Here is a 27,549-nt window from a genome sequence, read left to right as displayed (position 1 = left end):
TGCCCCAATAAGACTGATTTCCCTTTGCCTGTGCGTAAGCTCGGGTGTTACTATGCAGTGTCATGGGGGCTCAAAAGAGAAAAAAAGGGACTCCCTTAAGTGTAAGTAACTTTACTGAAGATCATACATCTAAAAAAGGTGAAGTAAAGTGGAAGTAAAACTGTAGAACCTATCCGCACTCCCTCACCAGGCGCTACCATCTTTCCTTCTTCTTCTCCCCAGCGGGGATCTTTGGCCATCTTGATTGGCTGTGCCGGGGTAACATAACCTACGTGCTTTTCAGCCATTCCTAGCACATTTTTCATAAATATCCAGCGCAATCATGCAGGTAGGTTGCATTATTACAGACAGGACATCACCTGTCCCTTTCTGCATTATTGACCTGTTCTATCATACAAACTGCAAAGTGAAAAATATAATTAAAACAATTATATGTGTGCTACTGGTGCCAGGCTGCTGTTGCCTGGATACAATGCCAGTATATACAAGAACATTACAGAGTGCCAGTCCTGGCAGTGAATATACAAGCTGATATCTGTACAGGATTTTCATACACCCGGAAGTTCTCCTTCTACAAAGTGAAAGTATAAGAGCAGAGGAAGCCATAGAACCGCCTCCAGCCACCAACATGACGAGCAGAGCTCTCCTCCGGTGCACAGGGCTGTGTGTGTTGGCAGGTAATGGGCAGAGCCCCCACAATGGGCAGCACCGGGCAGGCCACTCACCCCCAGCTGCCCCTCCTTGGTCTGATCTTTCAGCTGTCCCCATGTTTAATATTGTATAGGAGATTTTATGATAGAATGACTCGAACAACGTTAGCTTCTGGTGAACTACAAGTCCCAGCAGATGTTGTCCAGCATTGGGTGTGTCTGATGGATGCCATGTGCGCACCAGCATTGTGTCACCATGATCTGTTTCCTATCAGTTGTCATTGTGCAGGCAGAGCCGATACTGCACATAGATTATAATTATATGTTGGGTAACAGCCATTATTATGTTTGGGTGGGGACAGACTCTGCCATGGCGTTTATATGGAAGGAACTGCAAATAAACATAACAATCAGCTTCATAAAAATCAGCTCTAGAAAACAGAAACTATTTGCTTTCCTTCTTCCCTGTCCCTGTGTAGCTGTTATAGTTAATCTGTGATTCCCCTGCATAATTTCCTGAAATCCTGGGGGGGGGGAGCTGTAGCCGGATGGTGAAAAAGCGGGCAAAAAACTGGGTCTGCTAGTTCTGTGTGCCATAAGAATCCAGTAACTCCTATGTGTGTGTCAGTGTTATATCCTCCTATATTTTCTAATGCCAGCCCTATTTTTCCATTGTCCTTATGTTATGCCCCTAATCTGCTGTGCCCCTGTATTAACCTCCTGGATGGTTCATTTCTGGATTTATGTATAAGCAGTACATAGTCTTTCATGAACATTTATTTTACAGTATAATATAATATTATGAGTATAACAAAGTTTGAAACACAAAATCATGTCAAAATAATACATTAAATAAATAAATGAAATTAATAATAAACTTTGACATGATTTTGTGTTTCAAACTTTATTATACTCATACTATTATATTATACTGTAAAAAAAAAGGTTCATGAAAGACAATGTACCGCTTGTAGACATATAAATCCAGAGTATTGCATATAATACAGTTATTTTATATTGAATGCAATACAAAATATTTTGAAATTCCTGCGCGCAACAACGTCACCGGAAACTCCCAGGAAAAGTCAGCACACTTGCTGGAGGACAGATCGGCGAAGGAGACGTGGACAGAGGATAGCAGGACGCCGGAGAATGCCGATAGGATAAAGTAAGGCTTTATTTTTTATTTTTGTAGCTACCCCGAGTGTGGCTCAGGGTTACTGCTTTCAGCTGGTATTTTTTACCTCAAGCCACACTTAGGCTTACCGTTCAGGAGGGTAAATAATGTAATTACTTGTCCAGTAATAGTGTTTATCAATGTACTGTAATAATCAGGGGTAGACATATCCCGGTTGAGCTGCACTAGGGCCCCTGGAGATTCCTCAGGCAGCAGGGGCCCTGCAGAAGCTCACACAGTCTCTGCTTGCAAGCCTGCAACAATTGATAGCTTGCGGAGGGGACTGTATACTGAAGGTGCATGCTGCGAGCTGTCAACTGGGGACAAGGACTCTAAGGACACGGGTCCCTGTACGTCCTCAGGACCCTCCACACACAAAGTAGAAGAGTAAGGAAGGGTAGAAAAAGAAAAGGGGGTGAGATGGGGAAGGTAAAAATAGAGAGGGAGAAATGGCTAAAAAGGGCCTGATTTAATAAAGCTCTCCAAGACCAGAGAATGTACACTTTCATCAGTGAAGCTGGGTGAATCAGCAGTTTGGAATGCATCTGGTCCAGCATTCAAAACAGTTGCCGGCAAATAGCAAACTACTTTTAAGAAATCCATTCCAGGTTTTCTGGATCACTCAGCTTCATTGATGAAAGTGTATCCTCTCCAGCCTTGGACAGCTTTAATAAATCAGGCCCAAAAAAAAGGAGAGATAGAGATTGGGATGGGTGGTTTGCAGATGCAGGATGCAAGGGGGGGGGGGGGGGGGGGGGCACTAATCAAATTTTCACAGGGACTGTTGCTGTGTACGTCACTGGTTTAGTTCATATTGCTGTAAAAACTGTGGCATTGCCACTTCTGAGTGCCCATTGGCAACAGTTTGATGGCAGGGAGTGTTGACAGGCAGTATCTGCCAGGCTTGCAAGCTTAGACTGGTGATGAGGTTGTGGTGCAGTTACCGCTTCCTCTCACCTCAGAGGATTCTCCAAGTGGCAGGTTGCAAGGTCTCACACAAAGTAGTCACACAAGGACCACTCTCTCTACACAAAGCTTAGCCTGAGCGCTTGTCTGGGACTGGGGAGTTTAAGTGATAACATTTACCTTCAGTTATTAAAAAAGTAAACTTTCAACACCCCCTTAGATCCCTTCTTCAGGGGTTATTATTGTACAAATATTTATACATTATGTTACAGGGAAAAGCACTGCGCTATACCTATATTTTCTTGAGTTGTAACAGTTTTTGGAATGCGTTTTTTAGTATGTAGATAGAGTAGGTTTAGGCAACTTGCTGCTTAACCTACAATCATCAGCAAGCCCTTTAGGCCTGAATTTGTAGCATTGGCACTGGCAGTTGTTGCTGCACAGGATCTAGAGAAGTCTTGGTGAGCTGCATACCAGATTATTATACAAAATTCCCCTGTGCTCTGGGTAAAGAGTAACATGTTTTAGGCTATAGAATTAGTTACTGATTAACTATTTCAATTTGAACACAGTAGTAAACCTACTTCATTTTGTATATGTTTGTTGTGTAAGTCGGCGTGTCAGTTGTGTTTCAGTCAGAGCATAAGAAGTTAGGAGCAATTAGAGATTGCAACTGTTTTTCACATGTGAAATGGGTTCTTATGGGTCTGTTTTAGAGCGATCATGAGACAAGAGGAACATATTTCGGAATTACCATGATGGGGACAAAGCATACAAAATTAGAAAATAATATGTTATTAATATTATTTGTAAATAACAGGTTTTTTATAGCGCCAACAGATTACTCAGCACTGTACAATAAATAGAGATTGCAAATGACAGACAGATACAGACAATGGCACTGGAGGAGCAGGCCCGAAGAGCTTACAATCTAGGAGATTAGACTAATTGGTTCTAGTGTCTTTTGAACCAATGACCAAGAATAATTATTATTCAGATCTTCATAGGAGGCTCTGTGATAGCTGGCCAGGAACAATTATTCTGATAGGGGATTTTGAAACAAAAGGAGCTTTTCAGTGTTCCAAAAGTAAAGTTACGCACACATGTTCAATATTTGTTGTTGGAAAGGATCTTTCATGATAAAACTTATATACAGCGCTGTTCTGCTCTATAGAAAGGGGAGGGCTGGGGAGGATTGGATGATAGAGCGGCACCTCGCTGCTCTCTCTCCTTTACTTGTATTACGATCATTCGTTGTTTGTGGATTCGCCAGGACAGATCCATGATCGACATCGGATAAATGCTGTGCACATGCCATTGACGATTATCGGACAGGAATCATCTGACGTGTATACGTAGCCTAAGACAGCAGAGAGCCCACCTTGGGCATTACAGCAGGAGGGAGGTGCAAAAATGCTGGGATCTGCATGCCATGCTGCTGAAGTAATTGCAACTTGTGGGATGGGGGTACTTGGCCTTTTTGTCCAGGGTGCTAAAGGACCTTGTCCCACCACTGACACTTTCTGGGCAATTTATTGCTTATTCCTCATTCATAGTCTCCCTTGTTTTGCCATAGCAATGATGGGACCCCTGCAGAGAGTGTAGTGTGCTTGTACATGGTACTCTGCATGCATTTCAGGCATACCAAGTCTCTTCTAGCCAACCCTACCAACTAAAATAATAAAAAAAAAGACTTCAGTTTCTCTTTAAAGGGAAGAAAACCCTCAATCTTCTAAACTGATCTGAATTCAGTTAAAGGGTAATTCTACCTCCGTATAATAGTTCTATAATAATTTCCCCTCATCCCTAATTGCTGGCAACCTTGACAAATGGTTATCTTTCTTCTCAATCTTGTTTGTACTACCGTGTTTCCCCGAAAATAAGACACCCCCCGAAAGTAAGCCCTAGCAGGATTTTTGGCTGTTTTCCAGCAAGCTAGAAATATAAGCCCTGCCCCGAAAGTAAGCCCTAGCTTAATACCGTAGAATATCTTCAGCACATACTGTACATAGTGGTGGGGGAGGAAGTAAATACCGTAGAATATCTTCAGCACATACTGTACATAGTGGTGGGGGAGGAAGTAAAGGACATCACAGACTGTCACACGAGTGCAGGACTGTCACAACATCACTACCCCGTACGTACGAGTATTCCAGGCTCACACAATCCATCACTTCTTCGGGGGCAGAGCTGATGATTGTAGAGAGAGATGTGAAGGGAGGGCACACTGAGCCTGTCACATCTCTCCTTCTCAAATGATCGTGATGGGGGGAGGAGAAAAGGGAGGACCCTGAGGATGCCACACCTCTCCTCCAGTGCAGTGCAGAACTGATTGTGCTGGGGGGAGTGAAGGGAGAACAGCATGGATAAGGCTGTCCCATCTCTCTTCCAGAGCACAGTGATCACGGTGGTGCAGGACTGATTGGTGAGGGGGGGAGGGTAGAAGAGGGAGGACACAGCTTACTTACAGAGTTACCATGATGTCACAAAATGTGATAACATTTGAAATAAATGTTAATTTTTTTGCGGTTTGTTGTTCTTCTCAAAATATAAGCCCTACCTGAAAATAAGCCCTAGGGCATTTCTTGGAGAAAAAAATAATATAAGACAGTGTCTTATTTTCGGGGAAACACAGTATGTGTTCCTGCACAAAACTGCATAGTCCTTCCAGCAAAAATATCACTGTCAGGTCCTCCTCTCAGTTTGAATGGATTCCATGGCTTTTAGCACTTCCAGCAGGGTACTTGTGCTACACATTTTAGACTTTCATCCCTGAACGTAAGTGGCAGCCCACTGTATTCTCCTCCGTTGACTTGCTTAGTAGTCTGTCTCGATCGTCATTCATGGAACCGCCATAAAGTATCCATCAACGACGCTGGGCAACTGCTGTAGACATGTTAGATTCACACCTGAGACTATTTTGCCTGACTGTCTTGGGCGATATTTATCTGACGTGTATGTAGCCTTAGTCATAGGAATGAATTGTACTTCACTACCAGTAAAAGAAGAGGATGTTTCAGATATCTGCTTTTTAACACAGCACAAATCACTGGATTGAGATAGAAGATAAAAGTTTGTCCTCATGGGCAGGACTTAGCCCTACTTTACACAGATGTTTTCCCAGCATTAAAACATCATTTAATGACCATGTGTAAAATTTCCATTATTTCTAATGTGCCAGAACACACAGTGGTGTTATTTGGACGTTGAATTTTTGGTTATTTGGATGTTGAATTTTGATCACGTAAACTAGGCCTAAGAGTAAATTTAAAGCAAATGGTAAGTTTATTTAAATTGTAGAGAGAGATTAGACTCCATAGAAAATCCTCCCAATTACTTTTATTCTATAAAAGACCAATACAGTTAGCAAGTTTTCATTAGCACCTTTCCTTAATCACTCGCAAAAAACTAAAAGTCTTTTATTTTGTGTTGCAGTCTCCCTCAGCGTTGTAATGGCTTCAGACAAAAACTTCAAAGTTGATATTTACCCTCCCAACCCAAAACAAGGTCAGACTGTTTTACTTAATGTAACAGGGGCTGAAGAAAGCTTTCGATATGCTGAATGGTATAAAGGAAATACAACATCTGCTGCAAATCAGATTGTAGGGTACAACAACGATGGAAGTATAAACAAGGGGGACAGGTACTTTCCTGAGGCTGAAATCCAATCTAATGGCTCCTTGGTGATCAAGAACTTCACAAAGGAATTTGAGGGCAATTACACCAGCTCTATACAGGGATTTACCAGACTGTGGCAGGTCACTGTGTTTCTTAAGGGCGATGATGGTAAGGTTGATGGTAAGTTTGTTTATTCATAACATATTTAAAAGTTTTTTTAATGCCACTTCTGAAAACAGTGGGGTTTAGGTATAAAGCAGTTGTATGACCTTACTGTGGTGAAAAAAATAGAACAAAATCATTTTTTAAGCACAGTGTTGTGCTCTATTCCTAATCCAACTATGGTCCAATCCTTATAATGAGTATGAGAAATAAATGTCATATTAATGTGCCCATGCTCTTTCTACCATGAATAAATGCTCACTTATTGATTCTGCAGGTTCTATACCATGGCCTCCATTTTATGGTTAATTTAAAATAATCACAATGGGTAAAAAACCTTAGTGCCCATTAAAGAGAGAACGGTGGTATCACTTTACATTTGGAATAGGTCCTTAAATCACTGCATTATGACTTTTGAGAAGAGGTAGTAAAGCACAACCATTATGTACTATGTTACAGGTATGCAACAAGCAAATATGGCTAACCCCATGAACACATATGACATATATATATATATATATATATATATATATTGTTTATTTAAGAACATTTCTATCTTGTACATCTAAATACTGAACAAAGACAACTCTGGACATTAAAAAATAATAATTAAAAAAATACCAGTGCCCCTGAATCAGATGTTAATAAAATAAAAAAATGTTTTTGCCTTCCTGTGTGTCTATAGGGTTTTATTTGGGATATGTTTATTTCCCTAGTAGCTGAACTTGATGGCTTTTTTCAACTTAACTATGTAAAAGTATCACTGGCAGTATTAGTCACCTATTTTTGGATTCTGTTCTCTCAGTGAACCTGATTTATTACAACTCTCCAAGGCTAGGGAACATACAATTTTATCACTGAAGCTGAGTGATCCAGCAATCAGATTTTTTTGAAAAAACCTTTATATAAAAGGGTTAGCCATCCCTTTATATGATGTTGAATATATGATGATCATTTTTAATGAGGGGCTTTTTGGTTCATTTTAGCTCATCTCACCATACAGCAAAAAAAGGGAGAGTAGTAGTGGAGCGAAGTATATATACAACATGAGGTTTCCCTTAAGTGGGATATTTTCCAACCCTAGGTATATGGACAAACTGCAAAAAAAGTATATTTCATATGATTACAAATTAGTACAATAGTAGTAGTACTATTGTACTAATTTGTAATCATATGAAATATACACCAGAATTTTGCCATAAAAAACCCTCTCTGTTTACCTTTTTTGTCATTTGTCCATCTCTCCATACAATCTCTAAATTATATACTTTTTGTTCCCACCTTTTGCTGACATGATTAAAAAGAAATGAAAATTGCTACAGAACATAATTATATACAGTCAGGGTTTTGTTTTTCAATACTGTAGGTAAATAAACTTTAGTCTTATAAATTCTAGCTTTGCAATGCTGTTTCTATATGTAGTTTTTGTATGTTTTTGTATATGGAATAGCCATGATGGCTTGTTAAAAAGCAAACTGCTTCGTAGCATACTGTAAAATGTCTGTGCCCTACTGCTGCTTAAGTCTATAAAGATCTATTTACAAAGCAGTGAATCTGACATTCACTAAAACATTCCCTAGTAAAGAATTATTTACTGCCGTTGAAACACGAGGACTTGGAGGATTCTTTACCAGTCCATAGATGGTGACGGTATTTGTTTTTTTCAGGCTTAGTACATCTTCTGCAAAAAAATCCCAGTTTGTCCTGCTAGAAACCTAGTGCCCTGTGCATAGATCTGGAATACTGAATCTTATCAGTCTCTCCAGCTATCGTCTGTGAAGAACTCATCCACCCTATTTTCAGTAAATATGGGAAGGGTATCTGTAGCCAAATCAGAAGCACAGCCTTGGGTGACAATGTTGCTTCTGTATTATTATACTGTAATTAATGGAGGCTGTTACCCAAGAACACAAAATGTGTTACTGGCAGGATTGTAAAAAATAAATGGGGATTAGGCCTGATGAAAGGTAACTAAAACAGGCATTCCATATGTGGACTTGTAAATTGCTATATATTTTATGTTGTTTTTTGGGTTAAGATATGTTTCAACCCCCCTAGCATTCTAATTCTCTACATATTTCCACGCAAAAAGTGTTACTTTTTTTGCATGGAAATGTATTTTACATTGTAAGCCTATAATTCTTAGGCGTAACTCACCTAAATATGTCCAATATTTAATAAATGTAATAATAAACATTTGATAAAAAACACAAAAATCTGTTAAAAAAACAAAATAAAAAAATAGTGAAACATGTAAAATAACTGGAACGTAGCATGTATATTATATATATATATATATATATAAATATATATATATATATATATATATATATTCAAGATTTATTTGTATTGGACTCAATACAGCTATTTTGTATTGAATCCAATTTCCTGCCGATCCTCCCGCCCCCACCGACGCATTTACCGACGTCACCAGGAAACCCTGGAGTTTTTTTGGTTTTAAGCTTCCCCGAGTGTGACTTTGGATTACCACTTTTTGCATGGAAAATCGGGATTACCACTAGGGGGGTTAAAGTTATGGCAATGGGCATGACTTGTTGGTGCACATTTTTAGGCACCATTACAGTAATATATTATAAAATGTAAATGTTCTCCGTGCTGCACACAGCCACCTTGTTCATTGGAAGAGCTGCTGCTGTTTCAGTGAAAGCAGTAACTGCTCTCCGTTATCAATGGACACCTATGTGTTGTCATGTATGGAAAATGGGCAGACTGTTCACAATATACAACAAGCAGCTGAGGTTGTTTGTGGTAATGCTGTGTTATATAACATCTGCTGTCTAAATCAAATGCACTAGATTTACATGTAAAGCACTCTCTATTATTCTTGTTTAATATTATTGAATCTTCTATATGTTTTAAATTAAAAACATATAATGCATACACAATATACATAATTTTTATATACTTAAAATACACATTGCTGAGTTTTGTAGTCCCAGTGGGACCAAAGGATAGTGCTGGGTCTTGTGCTGTGATCAGCACTAATGGACAATGCTGGGTCATGTAGTGCTTGTGAGATTACAAATCTCAGCTTCTTTCATGCTTCAAAGACTGCCGTTGAGATGAAGACTACACAAAATTATCTTTATTTTTGGTGTACCTCCAGAATTAATAATCTAGCACAATTATTTCTATGGCATCTCCAAAATACTGTCCAGAGAAGGCCCAGATTCTAAGTACAGATGTATCTGCAGTTCTATATTGCTCACTAGTACCTGTGAACCTACAAGACCCAGGATTGACTGAAGTACCTGTGTGACTACAAGTCCCAGCTATGTCCTCTTACACATTGTCCCGTGACACTTCAAGACCTAGTGTATTGTTGTGGCTTTCAGCCTTACATGAACTGGTGCAATGGTGGATTTTGTAGCTTTTTATACACCGGAGGGCAAGGCTGAAATTGTCTTACAGACAACTGATGGAAATGCTGGGATTTGTAGTCTTACGGGCACTGAAGCACAATGCTGGCTCCTGTAATCTTACAGGAATTGGTGGGCTATGTATTATTGCAGTTAACTTCACATTCAGATGCTGGGAATTCAGAGATTTCATAAAAATAGTCTCTCTAAATGAACTTGGACAGGAACACCTTTCTCCCTGAGCTATGCAGAAAGAGAATGGTATTCTGGGTAAATATTACTTACATTTCACTCTTAGATCATGACAAAAGCTTCTGCATAGGAAGATAATCATTCTGCAGACAGGTTTAGTCCTGTTATTTTTTATCAGGTCGCAGCACTCTGGTGTAATCTGTATAGTGCAATGCCAACAGACAACTCACAAGCCAGTCACACTATGTTCTGTTCAGAAATAATATATCTTGGTAGTTCTGTATTGCACTCAGAATCTAAACACATTGACCAGTGATCTTTGCACTTTGCAGTATACTAATGTGCAGGACACCTGATAAAAGAATCATGTCATCAGACCAACTAGCATCATAGTTGTGTTAGGAGTATGTTTACAAAGCAATGAGTCTGACATTCACTAAACATTTTGTGGTGGAAAAATGACTTTGAAAACACATAGAACTGGAAGATTCTCCACCAGAGAATATTGGTGAATGTCGACTGTACTGCTTTATAAATAGACCCCTTAAAGTCTTTCACATGTGGCTGATACTGCCCCTTACAAGCACAAGAATCATTGACTTAGGTAAAAATCTAAATATCTAGTTATTATCATTATAATTGTTAAGACTTATTTATGACATGATTTCCCCCTTAATCATTCTTTAATTACTTTGAGTGTGACCAGGTTGTGTTTATAACATATTATGTTGTGTATATGATCTTTTATGTTGTATACTGATCTATTAGTGTGTTATCTGTTTCGAAAGTTTTATTCATTGTTCTTTTTTGCTTTGTAGACCCAAAGCCTGTATTGAGTGGTGGCGCAATAGCTGGAATTTGCATAGCCGTTATTTCAGTTGCCGTTGCAGCTATTGCTGGCATTATATATTCAGTTAAACATAAAGATTCAGGTGAGTAGAAACTTTTTTAGCAATAACCTGCCCTTAGTAGAAGGGGGTTGGACTTTTAGTCAGTCTAACAGCTCATGTGCATTGTCTGGAGTGTGCTGAACAGAAATGGCCCCCTACCCATACTCATAAAGTGGGATTGTCAGAAGGATGGGACCATATTTTCTGGTCTGATAATCTAGGCATGCACAGCTCAGACAGACAAAAAAATGCTGACAAACAGGTTGGAGTGCTTATGGTAGAAGAGACTGGTCTTTGGTGTCATGAAAAAAAGCCTACCTGTCAGCACAACTTTTGACTAAAGTTCCTTTTTAAATTTTTTTCAGATCTGTGCAGGTCTGTGCATTTGATTTTGTCTACTAGCACAGCTAATGAATGTTGTAAATGTGTGGCAGCACATATATGTGAATGAGCCCTTTCATGATGGAGGCTGTCTCATAAATCTTTATTTAGAGCCTAAAGACTGGGGGGTATCCCCATGTTTTACACTACATCATTTTACACACATGTTTTACACTACATCATTCTGAACTGTATGACTTTACCTTCATAATTGGATTCCTCTGCCCAAAAACTGCCATCTGGGTGCTCCTCTGAAAATCACTCCCAGCTATGCTATCAGCACCTTTATGTAGATATCCCACAGAACAATCATAACATTTTGGGATAACATGCTCATCTAAATGTTGTACACTCTGAAATATAGAAGGAGAGCTTATTATCTTTGATTTCTTGTGTAAAGCATGTGTGAATAACATTTTAATGTTCTGTTTTTATATCAGCTTAGTATTGACAACAGATTTTCTAATTTTGCATCACAGGTCCAATTTAACCAAGGAGCCTAGAAGGCGCGCACCCCAGTACATCACTGAACTGATTCTGCATCAGCCCAAATGCGCTGTTGCGTTTGTTGCTCTTACAAAAAGCATTAAAAGTTAAGGTATAGAGGAGGGCAGGAGAAAAGTGCACCTGTCATTTTGAAATAAACATTGTGTAAAACAAAAAAGGGTATGAAAATGAGTTCTTTATCACTATAATCCCATCCTTCCATTTGTCCATCACTTCATCCATCTTCCTGCAGCCAGTTCTACTTTTCATTTTAATTTAACCTCCCACAGATTTTTGTTGTACTTGAATTTTTTGGGATGCAGGAACCCCTCAACATGTTTCATTTCTGAAAATCAGAGACAATAACGAGCATGGCTTGCTGCCATCATCACTAACAGATGATAGCATTTTGTAACAAAGGATTAAACCAGGCCTTGCGTTGCAAATGCACTGAAAACTTCATCTTTGGAACAACATCCCTTCTTTGCTGCATTATGTTTACTACTAAATAACAGGTGCTATTTATTACAAGACGAAACATAACTTAGAAATGATTTAATGTGTTTAGAAGCACCAGTTATTGTTGAATTTAATACTTATTATACTTATAATTATTTGCCATAGGGACCGTTACCCTAAATTACCCTAAATAGCACACAAGAAACACTGAGGGTACCCCGTATGGAGTTGTCAATTTAATGTCCCATCTTTGCTTTATAGTCGGAACATTATATAGAATGCATGACAGGATTGCAGTAAATTCCTAAGTAGGTTGGGGGTTACAAAATGTGATATTGCCCTAGAGATAAAGTAAAAGTAAAGCCTAACTGGATGTGCTTTAGTTTGTAAGAGCACTGTGTATTGTAAACCATTGCCATATTTTTATTAATTGGAATACTGTTATTAGCTTGTTTTTATTTTTTGTTATCTTACCTGCTGATCATGCAGCTATTTCAAGTCTACGTGCACACATATTTTTAGGGTTTCTTGATGTTGACAACAGTGGAATGTGCCCATGCAATGTGCATCAGCTTGAGTGCTTGTTGTCTCTATTGGATAAAGTAAAACAGTGGGACAACATTGGAGAAAATTGTATGACAGGGAGAGTGTTTTCACCTTGTAACAAGAAGAAATTACAGTAACAAAGATGTTTTGATCATAGGGTATTATTTTACCTCAACTGCAGGTGTAAAAATAATAATGATGCCTTCTAAAACTACATTAACATATTAAATCATATACAGTATGAGATTTTAGTGTTTGGGTTTACATATACTTTCATTTAAAGTTATGTAAAAGTGGAATTTTAGCTTATTATAAAAAAAAATGTGAGAACAGGCAGGATTTTTATTGCAGAACAAGCATCCTTTGGGGTCTATTTATAAATGTTTTTATTTTACCCAAAATTGACACATTTCTACATTGCCATAATTTGGTAAATGTGATGATTCACACATTTTCTTATTGAATCCAATGTGAATAATGTGTACATTTTGCGTAACATTTATAAATAGATCACTGTGTCTCTTTTGCAATAATCTTTTAACGTATAGTATACATGACTATGAAAACTTGGTATAGATGCTGGTGAGGAAATTTGAGGATATTACATTGCAGGATGTTTGGTAAGTATATTTAGTTGCTGGGATGGATAAATAAAAAATTACAGAAGGGGAACATGCTGGTGGAGATTCTCTCTAGTTTTGTGATCCAAACCCAGGTACTTAGTTATGTGGCCTTTGTTGAGAAGCACTGTCAGAGTTCAGATGGCTCTGATCTTGATGTTCAGATGGCTTTGTCTTTTCCCTTTTCTGTTTGTCAGCAAAAATCTCATTATTTGTTTTGATCATTTTGTCGGAACTCGAGAAAACCTGAAGCAGCATGATCTCCAGGAAACCTAAGTATTTCAGTCTTCCTATTATTCTCTGCGTATCCATTCCAACAAGATTATTACTGAGTCTGTTTTCCAGTATGTTTGGTGTCATGTCTCAATTTTCTTAAGTAACCTTTATTTTGTGAATCTTGTGCAACATTTCTTACCTAGAGATCCTGACAGTAACACAGTTTTTGTTTCAGTCTGACAACGTTAAGCAACTGCCTCCTAATTACAGCAGTGTTGTCAGGGGCTGTGTACATTCCACCAGTAAGCTCTTGGGCTGCCCAATCTAATAGTGCTAGACAGCCCATCATTGAAATGAAGGAAAGCTTACATGAGGATGTAATTGCTGTTGGGCAATGACTGTGTTGTTAGCCTAAAACAGGAACTGCTTAAAGAAAAAAACTTTGCAAGAGATTTACACGAAAAAGTTTGCATATGAAAACTATACAGTGATTCATGATGGTAAACATACTGAAAATACATTTTGGATTCACATTACTATTTGAATTAGGTGAACCTGTCCCCAGAAGAAACTAACCAGACTTTTATCAGCAGAAAATATTAAACATATCAAGATCAATTTATATGGAGTCACTGAACCCTGGCCAAATATCTTGGCAATCAGATTGTCTAATAGGGATTTCTAACTGCATTGTGGGATGCAGTTCTGGAGTCAAGATAGGTCTGCTTAACAAAGCAGAACTAAACCTAATTGTTAAAAATAGAGAGCAGGTTGGTTGTTTTTTGCAGAAAGGATAGGAGATATCTGTTCTACAATAATACAAACTTACTTGCTTGTTCTCTTTTTTATAATGTATACTGAGCTGCACATGTGCACATATGATCCTGGCAAAGCTGCCTCCTGGTACTAAAAGAAATCCTGTGTGTGTGCATTGGAGTTACGTCATTTCAGCATGGCCAGTCAAAATGGGTAAAGATCTTTAACGTGAAAGAGGACCAGTTGATGATTCTGGTGATAAAGCAAGACGAGGCGGGTAAGTTGGTTTTATTGCAGAAGAGACATAGTCTGTCTCTGCTGTAATAAATTACCTACCTGGTCATATTTTTTTCAATTTTTGGTTTGGTTCTGCTTAAAGTGGGTCCAAATTTAAGATATTAGGCTTACTGTATTAGGCTTACTGGCCTGATTTATTAAAGTTCTCCAAAGCTGGAGAAGATAAAGTTTCATTAGTGAAGCTGGTAATCCATCAAACCTGGAATGGATCTGGTCCACAGTTGAAAACATTTGCTAACAAATAGCAAATGACTTTAAAATAATCCATTCCAGGTTTGCTGGATCACCCAGCCTCACTGATGAAAGTGTATTGTCTCCAGCCTTGGAGAGCTTTAACAATGAGCCCCACTGTGTCATCTGCCTGCCCACTGGACAACCAGTCAGTATTGTGATAATGCTCGTTCACTATCCAATGAGCAGACAGGTTAAGCTTAGCCAGCATGGCAGAGGAGTGTGAATCCTAAGGGTGGCTCAACTGAATTACAAACCCTTTGGTGGGTACACAGTTTGACAGTATATCCTTATTCATAAATATTTCTTGTAGGAACAATCTAAATATCTATTTTTTTACATGTATCAGGGTTGACTACTATATCTTTCAAGCAGTTGGCTATTTACTGATTACAACAGACTTGGAATTCTTCTTTATTATTTCTTTCCAGGTAAATGATTAGGTGACTTGGGAGTCAGAGGATGAAATCCAGTCCAAAGAATTTATACCAGAGAAGTTTACTGGATCTTCCACCCCTAAGCATAATCCTATAATGAAGATCTGGTTACATCAAACTCTCAATCAAGCCAATGCACATTAATAATTAACCTCTGACTCCTGAAAGGCGGATTTACTAAGTTGCAAAACATTTCCTTGTCATCTGCACAGTGTGAATGGTCTTTGGGTTTTCATTAATATTGGATTATATTGTAATCTGATATTTGAGTTTTGGGATGACACTGGTGGTCTAAGTTACCTGCTAAAATTTAACATTACATTACATTTAGCAGTAGGATCTCATTACTGGAGAAAAAAAGCTTGGTGAAGGTTTACCCAGCTGTCATTTAGCCCAAACTAAAATATCAGTTATTATTTGTTTCATTCATCAAAGGGCCATTAAACTCAAATCACAATTTGCCTTACTTTCAGTATTCAAGATTTCATCTTTTTAAATTCTTTCAATTTGATGGAACTTAAAATATTTAACATTGCTTTGTGCTGTAATAAATATATCTCTACGTTTGCTACCATATATCTAAAGCCTTAATTGTTTTCAATTGTTGCACACTTAGAATTGAAGTCTCCTGCTTTATTATTCTTTTTTAAGATTTTTGGCCCTTTGATGTGTACATCTATGCATGTCAAGGTGAAGGTATTTCTAAATGTGAATGTAAATGTTCTTTTAGTTCATTTCTAAATATGGTTCAAGGGGAACTGCAAATGTTAGTCATAGCAAATAGTGGGCAAATAGCATATAAACAAACAATTACTGTTGCTATGGGCATCTATTTGTTAAGGGTAGTATCAATTAAATGTCAACATTCTTGCTGGGGTGAATGAATTAATTAATGGGATTGTTAAAAAAGGGAACAAGTAGAGCAAAATACTTTTGTGAAATAAAAAAACTGCTGTTGGCATTTTCTAGTGATGCTCACATGACTAGCAACCTAGAACCCTTTCGTTAGTCTTTATTTACCCATCCTAGCAAGAACCAGTTTTCATATATGTGTATGTTCAAGTTGTTAAACCCTTTCCTAGTTTTTAATGTTTTGTTTCTATCATTTGCCAGCCTAATATCAGTTGTTTCACTTGTTTCATATGTATCATATATGTTTACTGGGGCAAGTGGCAATATTCTTCTTAGGTAGACTTAAGTTCCTAAAGGAAACATTTTAACTAACTAATTTAAGGCTACAGCGTTGTATCTTTTGTTATGTATTTTTTAAGTAGTTTTGCAATGCTACTAGGATTGCTGGTTATCTCTTAGAGTAACTATTATTATTATGTTAACTAACTCACAAAAATGCTCCTTCTAGTGTCACCTAAACTAATTGAATGTAGCATCTGTTAGATGCGCACATTGTATAATTATGCATTATTAATCATTTACTCCCTATTCACTTTTTTATACTCCCTTTTTACTTATTTTTTATAAAGTAAAGGTCCATGTCATTCCAAATCCGAACATACACAGTACACCCTGATAAACAAATCTCCTCTAGACCATTAAAATTATTTGTAGTAGGTCCTTTCCTATTGTAATCATACTAAAGATATATAGGCAGGTTTGGTAAATCAATTGGTAGATAGAATTTGGTAGATCAGTTTACTACGTGACCCCTTTTAGAACACTTACCCCTTTTTAGACATTCTTCGCTTTTTTGCTGTGTAACTACTTTCTCTACTACGTTCTATGGCCATATACCTTTGACAAATGAAAAAGCCTGTTCATTTTGTAAGGCAAAACTAACATTGAGAATTTGATCTTGGAAATTGTCAAAGCATAACTTCTGTTATCTAGACCTAGACTGTTATCTTGGTATAGACTGTTAACCTCCCTAGCGGTAACCCCGAGTCACAATCAGGGTAGGTAATCCTATGGGAAGTAATAGTAAATAGAGCCTTACCTGATCCGCCTTACCTGAAAATCTATTTGTATTGCATTCAATACAAAATAACTGTATTGAATGCAATACAGTGGATTTATATGTGTAAAAGCAGTACATTGTTTTCAAATTTATTTTACAGTATATATATATTGGTATGAGTATAATATGTATTTTAAAAAAAATATTAACATTTTTTTAAATGTATAGATTTTTTTAAATTTATTCAATTTAATATTTTTACATGATTTTTTGTTTCAAACTTTATTATACTCATACTATTATATTACAATGTACCGCTTTTAGACATATAAAACAGGTAATAAAGGAACCGCCCAGGAGGTTAATGAGTATTATGTGCCCATTTCTAAAAATGTCCTATATAATATTTTATTATTTTTCCCCAAAAAAAGTCTTAGATATTACTTGTGTTTCAGCCTGCACTCGTTTTAGAAATACTTTTACAAACTTTATAATGTATGCATATTTTCAATGTTCTTTTGGTGGTGGGCACTGTGGTATTGTAAATGCTTTGTTCACACTGTGCTTCTTAGTAAATCTGCCTCAATATACTAAATTTATTGTATTGCATATGACAAATTATTATATATTGTGTCTTTTAGTTAAAAGGCATTTTAAAAGATTCACCCAGAAAATAATAATGTTTGTATAATAATGTTTTTAAACTTCTATTTCATATTTTGCATTCTTTTGTCATCCCTTGGTATGGAGTTCCTGGCTATCCATATTCCCTAAATATGCCCTAACAGTAGAGAATAATCCTTTTCTATGCGCATGCAGGTAAGGTACCAGGGTCTCCTAAAGCTAAACTCTGGGATAGTAAAGATAAAAATGCCCTTCAGTTGGGTGTTTCCTCACACTGCAAGCAGTAAATGCTGATTTATGTCTGAAGGTAGAGGAATAATCTGTAATATTTAAAAAATTCACTGTTCCCTGCCAACCAATACTAGTTATGTGAAACCTGTGTTGAGTAGAATGGCAAGAAAGTACTGTGTTGAGTAGAATGGCAAGTAGAAAGAGATGCAGTCGTGTAGCATGGTGGAAGCCTGTCCAGAATTAACAAGCATTTACCTGTAAAGAGCAAAAGGGGTAGGGGGTTTGAAATGGGATAGAGATTACAGTTATCTGTGATTTGAATTTCTGAAGCTCCCTTCACCTGATGGAGTGAAGAAAAATACTTAGGTAGTTCTAGTTATTATAGACCTTTGCGTTGTTGGACCTAGGGCCTACTAGAGGTAGTGACATAGCTAATATTTTTTATAATGGCTTTTTTTAATGGAAAGATGATATCACTATCCACTCTCCATCACACTTCATGTCACGCTTGGGAAAACAGGGCCAGCAGGGGGGTGCTACTTCTTGCGGAAGTGGTGTGAGCCCTGAGAAGGGCCAAGGCGCATAGTCTAACCCAGAGGTTGCCAACCGGTGGTCCAATTTTTGTTGGTCTGCGGCTTTGGCCGGTGCCACCCCCAGCGGGGTCAAGAGAAGAACTCAACCCGCCCACTCTCCCATCACAGGCTCAGACTCAGAGGAGGGTTCTGGCATCATGACGTCACTCTGGGGGAAGTGTCTTCCCCTTTGGGTGACATGCAGCTCCCTGCACATGCGTGGTCCAGAGTCCGTGAAATTAGTGATCCATGACATCCAAAAGGTTGGCAACCACTGGTCCAACCAGTAACCAGGTCTTCTCCAGAGCCTCTAGTGGTGAGGATGTTGCACTGCTGGTTACTGCCAGGTTGCGGTCCTTTGGCACACCAGGACGGGCAGGATGATGCACAGTACCAAATCCATAGGCAAGAGAATTGTCAATAAAGACCAGGGTCGCAGCAGGCAGCTGCCAAGAAAAGTCAGGATCAAGCCAGGGGTCAAGTCCAGCAAATAGATGACACAGGGGCTACTGCAGACACAGGAGAATGCAGGAGACACTGGAAGAGACATGAAGCACAGATTACACGGAGGACACACGGCAGACACAGAGGAACACTGGAACAGCACAAGAGAACAGGCAGGGGCACAACAGACTGGGAAATAAAGGGTTAATGCAGGAGCTGTACAGGGAACGCACTGAATTAAACAGCAGCTGTAGAGGAAATGCTCAGCAGAGCTGGGGGGCTCGACACTAGTGGAGACAGGTTGCACAAATGCTGAGTGCTGTGTCTGAGCTGGACAAATAACCAGGGATGATTAAGAGGCTATTGGCCTGATTATCCAACGGGATGGGCGAAACTGATAAAACCTGCGAGAGCAGGCAGGCCTTGGGTCAGTACTGCCTGTATGCGCAAGGGAGAGGCACTGGTGCTTTAGCAAGGAAGAGGTAAGTTTGACAACTGCCCTATGCACAACACAGACTATCATTTATAACATTTATTTTTTATTTTAGGCAGTGCTTGTAGTGATTACATGGTTGCCATTCATCCTTTCTTTGGCAAAAGTACCTCACACATCCACTATGTCCCACCAATAAAATAAATTAGGCACACGGGTTGATGCGGCAGGTGGAGCATTCCACCATTTTTTCCTAATGAAAGGAATGTTGGTAAATGTGTAATTCCTAAAAAAAACAAAAACAAAACACAGTCTTTAAACATCCACTTTGTTAATGCTGATTGGTTGCTGCATTGCTGCAGGCAGCAGATTTATTTTTGTTCCCTTCGGTTGTGCTAACAGTGTTATATATATATATATATATATGTGTGAGCTGTGAAAATTGTTCTCATTTTTTATGCTTTGTACAATAAATATCTCTTACATAGCAACAAATGTTTCCTGATTTTCAACATCAAGTAGGATACGGTTTACAGTAATTTGTTGTGATAATATTATACTTTAATGCTGATACCTGTATTAAGCAACTGCAATTTCTCAATAACTAACTTAGAATATTTTTAACTCTAAAGTGACTCTTTGACCCATTTCACAGGTCTGCAAAGTTTAATGACTACAAAATTGTCTTCAATATTTTAACTGTTCCTCATGTTTTTTGGGGTGTTGAAATAAAAATATCACCCATTTTTCCCATCACATAAGGTTTTCCCACAAAACACAAGGAAAAAAATCTGATTACTGTAAGGAATGTATTCAGTCTTCATTTACATGACTTATTCATTTGATATTTTATGAATAGGTTGTAAATTATTTTCAGGAAAAACAGCCAAAATAGAACAAGTAAAAATTGACAAATAGAATAGTATTAAAAACAGGTTTCTAGACATGCAGTCAACAGTGTTTTGGCTGTCTTTAAAGCTTCTCTCCTATGGCTTCTACTCAAAGTTTGGGTCCATTCAGTCATTTTGCTTAGAAAAATTCTAAATACCCTGTGTGAGTACAGTGTGGATTGTCTGGCTGTTAATGGCCAAGTTGAATACAGTGATTTGAGGGGAAAAAATTATGTGATGGGAAAAAGTAGATGTAATTTTTTCAGCACCCCAAAAAACCTAGGAACAAGCAGTATTCTCCCCAGAATTTTTTTTCAGCCGGGTGGGGAGAAACTGTAGCCAGGTGGTAAAAAAGTGGGCGGGGCTAGACACAGCAAATTTGGAGCTCCTAGGTATTTATGCCATAGGTATAAAGTATTTCCTGCTATTGTGTCAGTGTTCTACCTACCCCCTATACTTTGTTCCAACTTTCTAATGCCTGGCTTATAAGAATGTACAATTTTTTCCATTTTTTTGTATTATACCCCAACAGTCCAGTGCTGTGCATTTTAATCCAACTCCTTAGAGTTCCATGTTTTAATAGTGTAATACCTTGTAGTAGTGTAATATTGTGATCAATGTGGCTTAACAAATAAGGCTTAGTTCACATTGGCAGTAAAAAATGCCCCTCTTGAGTGACTACTTCTTGGCAACTGCTGGGCACCTGGGATTGGTAACTGGTGATAACTGCTGGGCACCTGGGATTGGTAACTGGTGATAACTGCTGGGCACCTGGGATTGGTAACTGGTGATAACTGCTGGGCACCTGGGATTAGTAGGAGGTAAGTGCTGGGCCCCTAGGATTGGTAGGCGGTAAGTGCTGGGCCCCTGGGATTGGTAACCGGTGATAACTGCTGGGCACCTTGGATTGGTAACCGGTGATAACAGCTGGGCACCTGGGATTGGTAACAGGCGGTAAGTGCTGGGCTTTTCAGGCCTAGCGGTTTTTCAAGCAGCATTGGTTCCTGGCGAGAGGAATGTGAGGGGTAAATGCAGCAAATGCAACCTTACTGCCAATGTGAATTCAGCCTATCTTCAAATGTCACCTCCTAGCGCTATACCTAGAGGTAACACAAAGAGCATCATGTACGTGTTCGCAGATGGGGGTAGGACAGACAACAGACAGGGTAGGACAAAAACATCCTGTGAAATTTATCCACTCGCAGTATGATCGATGTGTATGTAAAGTCTGCTTGTCATGTTCTGCAGCCTACCAACTCACTGCGTTCAAGGCTTTGTGATCTCCTAAATTGTTGGTTGTAATTACCTAAAATTTTGAAGATACACAGGGGACACTCATAGCTACTAATAACCAACATTTCTTTTTTTATTTTTAAAATTTTCAAAATATGGGGATCATGAGTTTAAAAACTTGTTAAAATTGGAAGATTTGGGTTGCTGTTTTGTAAAAAAGTGCACATAGGAGCCCAAAATGGAAAATGCAAATTAAGGACCCGCGGGGACCCGCGGGGCTGCTTACATAGCAGGAAGCATTGAGGTGGGGTCCCCTAAATATTTTACCTGCCTTTCACCAAGCTATAACTGAAATACCATGCTGCCCTTTCTGCTTGTGTTCTTTGAATGACAATTTATCTGGAATGGGGAGGTGCAGAAAACTGAAAATATAGATGCAAGTGGGGAACAGATGTATAAACCCCTAAAATTTCATTAGCATGGCATCATTAGAACATAAAAACCTCAGCCCATCAAACTGTCTGCTTCTCTACCTTCTCTAGAACAGAGAGATGCAGGTAAACAGATTTAAAGCGGCAAGTGGGGGACATTTGTCGCTAACATCCCCCAAACTTTCATCTCCATGGCATCAATACATAAAGTTTGCCTATCAAAACACGCTGCCCTGTTACACATGACTTACCCTACCAGTACCTAAACCCCATTTTTGTTTTGATGGGCAGAGTTTTTTATGTTCTGATGATGCCATTGTGATAAAACTTTAGGAGGTGTTATCCACAGATGTTCCCCACACATTTTAAGTTTCCTACACCTCCCCATTCCAGAGCAATTGGGTTTCCAGTGTTAGAAATGGGCAGTAATGTGTAACAGGGCAGTGCGTTTACCATAGTAATGAAATTTTAGTGTGGGGGGTTATCGAAAATTGTCCCCCCGCACCTACATTTTCGGTTTTGTAGACCCCACCATTCTAGGGATATTGGGGTTCAAAGAAGAGAAGCAGATGGGGTAACATAGTATGACAGTTATAGATTTGTGAGAGATAAGTATAAATTTAGGGGATCTTCCCTAATGCTCCTTTCTATGTATGTGGTCCCGGGGGCCCTCAATTTGCATTTTTGATTTAGGACTCCAAGGCGCATTTGCTTTTAATACTGCAAACCTGATGTTGTATTTTCACAAGATTTTACAATTCTGATCCCCATATCATGAAATTTGTAAAAAGCTGGTGTGCTGAAATTGTGCATGGTGCTAACTATAAGTGTTCCCTGTGCACCCTGAAAATTACAAATCATTACGACATACAGTTTAGGGGATATGAAGGTTTATACACAGAGCTGTAAGGATGAGTAATATGACATGCAGCGTTTATACACACTGCTCTGATGATGTCATTTGCACAATGTTACTTTTTTTTCTCTCCAAAAGACTCGGCACAGCTATGAGAGAGGGAGGGACAGCCTGTGATCCCCTCATAGCTGTGCTGTGCTTTCCTCACTTTGCCCGGCTCTAATCAGCAGTCAGCTTTTATCAGCGGGGAACGGAGCGAACAGAGCAGCCTCTCCAGTATCCGTTCAGAGCTGCTAAAAATGTGCCGGGCGGAATAATCACAGCAGGTGGGCGGCCCGCCCCCCAAAAATGGGCTGGGGAGAACTATGATATATGTGTGTGTGTACCACTCTGCAATGTCATACAGTTAGGTCCCTAAATATTTGGACAGAGACAACTTTTTTCTAATTTTGTTTCTGTACGTCACAATTATTTTAAATGAATTGCAGAATTTCAGCTTTAATTTAGTGGGTTGAACAAAAAGATTGCATAAAAATGTGAAGAACTAAAGCTTTTTTTAACACAATCACTTCATTTCAGGCGCTCAAAAGTAATTGGAAAAATTCAAAAGCTGAAAATAAAATGTTCATTTCTAATACTTGGTTGAAAACCCCTTGCTGGCAATGACGGCCTGTAGTCTTGAACTCATAAACTCTTGGTTGGCTGTTGTGAAGGGGTTTCTCTTCACCATGAAAATTATTCTGTGATCATCCACCACTGTTGTCTTCCGTGGACGTTCAGGTCTTTTGGCGTTGCTGAGTTCACCAGTGCTTTATTTCTTTCTCATGATGTACCAAACTGTAGATTTTGCCACTCCTAATATTGTAGCAATTTCTGGGATGGGTTTTTTCTGTTTTTTTTTTTATGCAATCTTTTTGTTCAACCCACTGAATTAAAGCTAAAAGTCTGCCATTCATACACTGCATCAGAGTTGTTTTATTTAAAATTAATTGTGGTAATATACAGAACCAAAATGAGAAAAAAGTTGTCTCTGTCCAATTAGTAATGGACCTAACTGTATGTGAAGAAATGTTGTCAGCTTTAATTTATTATAACTGAGTTGATAGTGTATAATGTGTTTATTCAGTTATATATTTATCAGAATCCTACTGTCTTTCATCTCACCCCTATATATAATATATACACTTTATGTTCATGGTGAACATGTGGATATGTGTTTGTTTTCAGTGGAATTGTTTTTATATAACTTTTATTAGCAGGAATGGTGAGGCATTCTGATTATTCCACCAGAAACCCATTAAGAATTAACCATCTTGTGTCCTCCTTCTCACACTTGTTGGAGTGACCTGATTAGAAGGAAGCTATGGCTGTTATGCCAGATGGGTCATGAGGAAGAAAGCAGTTGGTAATATACAAAATATAATCTCATACTAACAACTGCACATTTTTTTTCATATTATAATGTAACAAATAGGTTTGGTCAAAGTGAGCTAAAAATGGTCATGAATCGATTTGATTGGTTGAGATTAGCGTATAATTATTAATTCCAGATATCATACAATTGAGGGCATTAACAGCAAAAATTGAGGGCATTAACAGCGAAAAACCGGGCTATTTACTGTTCCTGAGTGACTACTGGTAACTGCTAGGAACCTGGGATTGGTAACAGGCGGTAAGTGCTCGGCTTTTTTACAGCTAGCAGAATTTTAAGCAGCAGTGGTTCCTGGCGAGAGGAAGGGGAAATGCAGCAAAATTTATTGTGATCAATGTGGTGTAACAAGTTAGGCTTAGTCGACATTAGCAGTAAAAAAAACTGGGCCATTTACCCCTCCTGAGTGAGTACTTGGTAACTGCTAGTGACCAGTTTATGCCACCTTACTGACATTGTGACTTTAGCCCAACTTCAGATGTCGCCTTCTAGCACTATATCTAGATAACGCAAAACTTTTGTCTGTCCATGAACTGAGCCCAGTGAGTCCCAACTTGCTCAGATTCTCTCTTCTTTCTGATGCTTACCGTTCCATCAAGTGCTGATCTCATTGGGCATGCGTGGAATTGAGCATGTTTCATACATTATAGGAAAGCCCCTGATTATGCGTTCCCGCTGCCCACAGCCACCTGGAATATGTGACACAAATATCCCAGGGGCTGCAGATTTACCCTGAGGTCTTTATCGCAATGTCAGTAAACATAGAAGGGGAGGGGTGCTCCCCAAAAATGTAAAAAAAAAAAAAACACTCTCATCACTGTCCATATTCTATAGTCCAAAACAAAAGCTGTCTGTGAAATGTTTCCACCCGCCTCGTGATAGCTGTGCGTGTAAAGTCACAAAATTGAAAGTTCACAATAAGGATCCCCAGGGGCCACTTACATAGCAAGGAGCATTGGGGTGGGGCCCCTAAATTTTTTACATACCTTTCACAAAACTATAATTCTAACTGCACTTCACTATCTGCTTCTGTTCTTTGGACCCCAATTTATTTGGAGTGGGGCAGTGCAGGAAACTGAAAATGTAGGTGGCTGTGGGGGACACTTGTATAACCCACCCCTCTAAAATGTAATTAGCATGGCATCATTAGAACATAAAAAACCTCTGCCCATCAAAACACGCTGCCCTGTTATACATAACTGTCTTCTTCCCTTTCTTGAACCCTAATTTCTCCATAATAAAGAGGCGCAAGTAAACAAAATTTTAGGTGCAAGTGGGAAACACTTGTGGCTAACACCCCCCAAACATTCATCACCATGGCATCATTACAACCTAAAACAATGACCATCAAAACACGATGCTCTGTTACACATGACTGTACCCTACCAGTTCCTAAGCTGATATTTGATTTTGATGGGCAGATTTGTGATAGATTTGTGACAGGTATCAGTTTAGGGGCCCCACCCCATGCTCCTTGCTATGTAAGTGGCCCAGTGGGTCCCCAATTTGCATTTTTAATTAAGGTCACCTAGGTGCATTTGCTTTTTAAACAGCAACCCCAATGTTATATTTTCACAAGTTTTTACAATCGTGATTCCCATATCTTTACATTTTTATCACTTGGAGGCTGAAATTGTGAATACTATTAGCTATGAGCATCCCTTGTTCATCCTAAAAACTTCAAGTTACTATGACATACGGTATAGAAGATATCATCCTGCTCTAGTCAATTTATTACATAATGATTTGTAAAAAAATGCTTATGTTCTTTTCAAGAAATGCACTCGTTTTGAGTATTCTTCTAACTCCATTTGGTTCTTGGCTATGTATTTTTATATCTTTTTAATTGTGTGTGTAGTGTTATCACCGATCAAGAGTCTTTTAGTTTAATCAACTGGCCAAAAAATTCAACAGAAATAGTTCTGCATTTTTTTTCTGCGGCAAGATTTTGGCCAATTGATTACAAGCCTGCCCACCACGACAAGGTAGACTCTTTCAGGGCAGGACCTACACTAAACTACTCTAAGCTAACCTACTCGATGCTTGTCATCGGTTTTCTAGTAGTGGATGCATGTTGGTTGAAGGCCTCATCTAGTGAATAGATGTGGAAGTGTGTGTGTGTGTGTGTGTGAATTAGTTGTCCAGCTGAGTTGCATACTCATTCTAACACACCTGATGGTGATGGAAGGAGGTCCAGGTTGCCAAGTACAACATCAAACCACATTGATTGACAAGCTCACAAGCAGGGTCCCGCACTCTTAGAAATGAACAGATGTTCAGTTGTTGCTCCACTTAATTTTGCTCATTAAATACTGGAATGTATGCATTACTTAAAACTAAAACATTACACAAAACAAATAGTACTAGTATCTAAAACTTATGCAGGTTAGGGGCAGTGATGAGTTGGATGTCTTGCCCAGTCATTTCCATCCATTGCTGCTTGTGGGTGATATAGTGAAATCATATTTGGGTTTGACACACACAGATGTCCTTATTTTCAACCATGCTGTTTTTTGGCTGGCAAGTCGTTACGTAGGTATCTTTTATCTTTTTACTACTTTTACTATGTGTCCTGATATGGGTGAATCTATGTACAGATTTGTACTACACCCCACATGATAGGGGTGTATATTCTGTAATGTCTGTTGTAGTGTGAACACATCATTTTCTAATTATAATATTATAAAATCAATAAGACCTTGTTGTTGACAAGCACGTCAAATTGATGTAATGACATTTTGTGACATATATATATATATATATATATAGTATTCTCCCCAGAAATTCTTTTCAGCCGAGTGGGGGGAAACTAGTCGGGTGGTAACAAAAGTGGGCGGGGCTAGACACAGCAAATTTGGAGCTCCTAGTTATTTATCCCATAGGTATCCAGTAATCCCTGCTATTGTGTCAGTGTTCTACCTACCCCCTATACTTTGTTCCAACTTTCTAATGCCTGGCTTGTTGGAATGTACAATTTTTTCCATTTTTTTGTATTATACCCCAACAGTCCAGTGCTGTGCATTTTAATCCAACTCCTTAGAGTTCCATGTTTTAATAGTGTAATACCTTGTAGTAGTGTAATATTGTGAT

General features: G+C 38.6%; 1 protein-coding gene across 6 annotated transcripts in view; it reads left to right on the top strand.

Annotated features, from left to right (window-relative positions):
• The first annotated feature begins 532 nt into the window (after positions 1–532).
• Positions 533–27,549, top strand: part of LOC140341077 (pregnancy-specific beta-1-glycoprotein 5-like) — a 78,593-nt gene continuing 51,576 nt past the window's right edge. For 2 of the 6 annotated variants that reach the window (XM_072426610.1, XM_072426615.1), the window contains exons 1-2: positions 533–677; positions 6,169–6,531. In XM_072426610.1, the coding sequence (XP_072282711.1) occupies positions 629–677; positions 6,169–6,531 (412 nt within the window). In that variant the 5' untranslated portion in view covers positions 533–628. Of the gene's footprint in view, positions 678–6,168; positions 6,532–10,903; positions 11,018–11,835; positions 20,116–27,549 lie in introns of those variants that run through there. The other 4 variants (XM_072426614.1, XM_072426613.1, XM_072426612.1 and 1 more) reach the window with 4 other exon arrangements.

This window comes from Pyxicephalus adspersus, chromosome 11 (assembly GCF_032062135.1).
Source record: "Pyxicephalus adspersus chromosome 11, UCB_Pads_2.0, whole genome shotgun sequence".
NCBI classification, from domain to species: Eukaryota; Metazoa; Chordata; class Amphibia; order Anura; family Pyxicephalidae; genus Pyxicephalus; species Pyxicephalus adspersus.
This window is presented reverse-complemented; position numbering and strand designations above follow the sequence as displayed.